Consider the following 5,382-nt stretch of genomic DNA (forward strand, 5'->3'; position numbering starts at 1 on the left):
TTTGGTGTACAAAAGAGTGAGATGAGTGATGGTATTTATAGTGAACAACAATACATAAAATAACAAAGATGGTGCTTAATTTGGTAAATGAGTGGGTGATCATAGTGTTTGATGAGTAGATGATCATAGTGCTTGAGTTGGTAAAGGGGTGGATGATCATAGTGCTTGAGTTTGGTAAATAAGTGGATGATCATTTCAATGCTTATCTTATAACAGCTGGAATATTATCGCTATACACGGTATTCAATCAAAGCCTAAGAGTGTGATCGAATAGTATCTATAGAGTAAATAAATTAGAGTAAATGTTTTTTTCAGCTGAGTTACTCTATTTTCTACCAATCAGATAAAATTGTCTTTCAGCTCATTTACTCTAAAATGGTAGAAATATAGAGTAATATTTTTTCTACCCTAGACAAACTAAAAACTTTACTCCTAATTTCGCTCTTTAATTTTTTTCCTTTTCCACGTTTACTGTTCTACTTTATTGTGCTAATAAATACCAATCAAAGTCTAATTTTATTTCTCAACATCATCTAGTATTAGCCAAATATGAGTACAAGATTAAAATCTTAAGAGATTTAAACCCAACATACAACTAGTAAAATCTAGTATCATCTGAAAACAATTAAAAAAATTCTACACTACCTAGATTAAACTCAACACAGAATCATTATTTTCTGTTTTTTAAATACTTACAGTATTCTAACAAAATCTATTGTTTACTAATTTATTTCTTAGATTATACTTTACTAATTACCCCAAGTAAAAAAAATTCTAGATCCATCACCTCTAAACACTACAGACATCTTAGCGATATCACTACTAAAAAAAGTTAGGCATTCATGGCACAATAATATAGCTCGTTTTACTGAACTGTTATCGTGGATGAGTTTGAAATTTCCGAATTCTATAACCGCATTAGATAAATGCTATGAAAAAAAATTAGTAAGCGAGGCTTAAAATCAGGTTTTCTACCGCACATTTAGTAAAAATCACAAATTCTATAACCGCATTAGATAAATGCTACGAAAAAAAATTAGTAAGCGAGACTTAAAATCAGGTTTTCCACCGCACACTTAAACATTAGTAAAAATCACAAATGTTCATTCTCTCATCTCTTGTTTTCCCTCTCTCTTATCTCTCATTTCCCTCTCTCTCTCTCTTAGAACCCTAAGAGAAAATGAGTTTGATTCTACGTCTCCTAAACCTTAATTCGCTTCTCCCTCTAACTTTAACACAATTTCGATCGATCTAAAAATGTAAAAATTAATATTCAAAAAAAGAATCACAAAAAAATCCTCTTAAGCACCACAACCCTCTCTCTCGATTCACAAATAATCAACCAAGAGTCAAGCGTCTCTCTCTCAATCATGATGAATGCTTCGAGCAACATACAGAGATGGCATAATCCCTATCATCATTCGCATCATCTTTCTCAGATCCAGAGTCCGATTCAGATATCATCAACGAACTTGTTCATATCAACCTCCGAATCAGGTTTAATCCATCTCGACGACCATGGAATCTCCAAATTCATCATCTCCTCTCACACTCCACGACCTTACAAAACCGCGACCTCATCTCCGCTTCTTTCCTCGAGTTCTCTCAGTCCCAATCTTCGCTACGTCCGACGCAAACTAACTCTGTCTCCAAGAGCTTTGCCGCTGTTGATGGGGGTGGTCTCATCGTCAACCTATTTGCAGGCTGGCCTAGAAAAGGGAGATAACTGTGTTATGGTCTGTTTGTGTTGGAAAGTGACAACGATTCTCTCGCTCAGTTTCTACCAGGTAAGTGTCATTCTCTATCTGTTCCATCTTCTTTTCGTCTCTCTCGCTAGTCTCTGTCATCTCTCTTTCTTGGTGCATCTAGGATTGGATTTGTATTATGTCTCTAGATGCAATGACTTTTAGGTTTTGAACTTTTATGATTACCATGTAATTACTTGAATGCCCTAGTTCTCTATCCCTTTAGCTAAAGAAAGGACCTTTGGTAGGTTGAGAAAGGTGGGGAAGAGTAGCCACCGTATCTAACACCAACCTCCTGCACCTGCGACAAAGCTAGAGCAACGTCAACTTCCGTCTCTCGCGAAGTTCATCTGCCTAACGACGAAGCCCAGAGACGAGCCGTTTTGATTGGGCCGAGATGAAGCTCTGCGCCTGATGAGTTTCTCTGCCGCTTCTCAGATCCGTCTTCGCCGGTCTCTGTCTTCACCGGAATCACCAAAACCACCTCTCGTCGCCACCACCACCAGTGACCTCTCTCTCTATCTCTCTCTGGCACTCTCTCTTTCTCTGTGTTTTTAATTTGTTTTTTGTTGTTCAATAGAAGGTGATTTTTGTGTTCTTATTTTGTCCTTGTTGTTCAGTAGAACGTATTTTCGTCCTAATACGCCCATGTTCTTGTTTTGCTAGATTAATTCTAATTTCTCTAAGGCTCTCAATCTCTCATAATAAGGCTGGTTCATTGTATTCCAGATCAAACTCTTTTGTGTCCTTATGTTATAATGTTTTGATGACAAATGAAAAGAGCTCATATAATCTAATTGAATATATATGGTTCTAGTGAATAAATGCCAAGACGATTACTGGAAATTAAATGATGCAACAAATTTATAGATAATTTCATACTATCATATAATTATTATTAGAATTACACACTAGGAAATATATTATCCCAAAGACAGCAATTTCCAAACCACAAACACACATAATTCGATTTAATAAGATACCATAATCAGCCACAGGTAGATAAATTGGCTGTTTTCGTAGGTCTCACAAACCTTTAACCACACAAACACACCACGAGAGTGAGAGCATTAGTTACGCGGAATTAACTGCGTAGAAGTAGAGCTCATCGGTTCGGTTGTTGGTCGGACGTTTTCCCCCATGCATAAGGAGACCTTTCTTTCCATACACGGTGGCAGTCGTGTAACCGGGCCAACCGAGTTGACCCGGTTCAGCTCCTCCTCCAAACCTCTCCCACACCAGTGTCTCAGTGTCCAAAGCAAACCCTTCATCAGACAACGTCCCTGGTCCCAAATGTGCCTTTGGGTCCGGCCAGGTCTCTCCTCCAAATATCAGTATATATTTCCCCACAACCGCATGTCCAAACACGCTCCTCGCAGAAGGTTTGTCTCCTTTAGTCTCCACTTCGGTCCATTTTTGAGTAGCCGGGTCATAAAACTGCACTTGGTCGGACTCATAGTCATTTTTTCCATTAGGATCAGGAGAAGTTGCAAACCCGTAAACCACCCAAATCTTTCCTTGCACCACAACGAATCCAGCTCCTCCTCTTCTCTCGAACCTTGGGAACTGCTCACCAGGATCAGGAAGCTGAGACCATTTCCCATCAGCAATGTTATAGGCCTCGATGGTCCTGAACCTAAAGGGTGTCTTGTTGGTCCCTCCTTTGCTCACTCCACCGAATACATACACATGGTTTTCATCCGAAGCCATGGAGTGGTAAGTTCGAGCCTCGGGTCCTCCCTCTTGATCCAGAATGGTCAGTTTTGTCCATTCATTTGTCACCGTATCGTACGAATAAAAGTCATCGAACTTTTTATTCTCGTCGCGGCCTCCGAATAGATAGAGCTTAGTTCCCACGGACACCATGCGGGTGCCCAAGGCCTTGACGTCAGGGGCTACTCCCTTGGACGGAGAGATTGACCAAGTGTGAGTGTTGAAGTCAAAGACGTAAAGGTCTTTGTCGATGGAAATGTTGGGAGTTAACTCGCCACCAAACGAGTAGAGCTTGTCTCCGACCACGGCTATGCCATGTGAGCTTCTCGGTCCTGGTGTCTGTCCTCCTTTCTGCTCGACCTGTTAATCAGTATCAATGACCAAGATAAATCAAAACCATGTTGATGATATGTGACTATTAAAAAGGGATAAGTATGATCAGTCAATTAATTATGTATGAGATGGGTGGAGAACGAGGAAAGGGTATCGGTGTCGACGTAGCTTTACTAAAAGTCTATGTTTATCTCGTGGAAAATTATGTATACGAGAGAAATTAGGCTGACATTATAATATAATCCATGATTAATTAATTAGTTACCTTGATCCACTCGCCTTGCACACTCGGAGCCATAGCTGCACTATTCAGTTTTTGTGTATTTGTTTGCGTCTTTCATCTTCTTTCCCCGCTGTTCTATTTATAGGCTAAAAACCTACGTAAGATATTTCCAATTGTGTGGTGCTTGTGAATCGTTGTGAACTTATGCATGTGTATTTTTGTCAAAAAGAGAAGTGAAAATGTTGGCTATTTGTTCGTTTGAAAAATGCCATAGATAGCACTAAAATATCTTTTGTTCAAAAATTGGTACACAAATTTCATTTTCTAAAATAACACCAAATAAAAATTAAAAATCATTTTATTTACATCTTATATATTAAAATAGAAGTCATGACTTCTTTTATGTGTGATTTTTTAATTTGGACCATCACTTAGAAATCTTATTAAATGTATTTTATTAAGACTAATAATACATAGAATTTTTAAAATACTTTAATCATAATATCTTTTGATATCTTTTCATTTTAATTTAAAATTTTAACAAATCTGTTTTAAAAGATTTTTACAAGATCTTCATTTTCGAAATTATATTTAAATATTTATACTAATTTGGAAATTAGTTTGAAATATTATTATACATTAATATATTCAGTTATCGTTTATAAAATGAAAATAAAATATTCTATAACATTTTATCTATTATATAATCATAATCAATCATATTAAAAGAAAACTATTATATTGAGGTAAATATAGTAAAATTGTATTAAAATTAAAAATTTATAAATTTTATTATCGTAAGTATAAAATATTTATGTTCAAAAATAAAATCTAATATGTTGGTAAAATGGGTTAACGTTAGCAAACTATATAATATATGTATAAAAATTAACATGTATTTCTTTAAAGCTAATAATATAAAATCTTTGTAAATACTTTAATCATAATATATTTTCATTTTAAATATAATACAATTTATATTATATTTTCATTTATATATTATATTTTAAAATTCTAATAAATCTGTGTAAAAATATTTTAACAATAACTTAATGTATTTTAAGTTATCATTTATAAAATGAAAAATAAATAAATTATATCCTACTTTATCTACTTTATAGTCATTATCATGTTAAAATACAATTATTATACTTAAATAAATATGATAAAGGTATATTGAATTGATAAATTTATAAATTTTATTTTCATAAATATAAACTGTTTATTTTAAATATATAATATGATGATAGAATGACTTAAAATTAGCAAACTATATAATACATGTCTAAAAATTAACACATCTTAGACTTTTGTATATGCAATAATATATTATCTAAAATGAATAAGCATAAAAAATATTGGTAAAAA

The 5,382-nt window shown here is 34.4% G+C and overlaps 2 protein-coding genes across 2 annotated transcripts; one reads left to right on the forward strand and one right to left on the reverse strand.

The window, feature by feature from the left end:
* Positions 1-1,081: 1,081 nt before the first annotated feature.
* On the forward strand, positions 1,082-2,440 carry LOC106298622. Its single transcript, XM_013734761.1, has 2 exons — positions 1,082-1,787; positions 1,994-2,440. The coding sequence occupies exons 1-2, from the start codon at positions 1,371-1,373 to the stop codon at positions 2,015-2,017; spliced, it is 441 nt and encodes a 146-aa protein (XP_013590215.1). The 5' UTR covers positions 1,082-1,370; the 3' UTR covers positions 2,018-2,440.
* Positions 2,441-2,596: 156 nt separating this feature from the next.
* Positions 2,597-4,166, reverse strand: LOC106296341 (epithiospecifier protein-like). The gene is made up of 2 exons (XM_013732458.1): positions 4,057-4,166; positions 2,597-3,818 (listed from the first exon to the last, which is right to left on the reverse strand). Exons 1-2 carry the CDS (start codon positions 4,087-4,089, stop codon positions 2,820-2,822), a joined length of 1,032 nt encoding a protein of 343 aa, XP_013587912.1. The 5' UTR covers positions 4,090-4,166; the 3' UTR covers positions 2,597-2,819.
* Between the last annotated feature and the right edge of the window lie 1,216 nt (positions 4,167-5,382).

This window comes from Brassica oleracea, chromosome C6 (genome assembly GCF_000695525.1).
Source record: "Brassica oleracea var. oleracea cultivar TO1000 chromosome C6, BOL, whole genome shotgun sequence".
NCBI classification, from domain to species: domain Eukaryota; kingdom Viridiplantae; phylum Streptophyta; class Magnoliopsida; order Brassicales; family Brassicaceae; genus Brassica; species Brassica oleracea.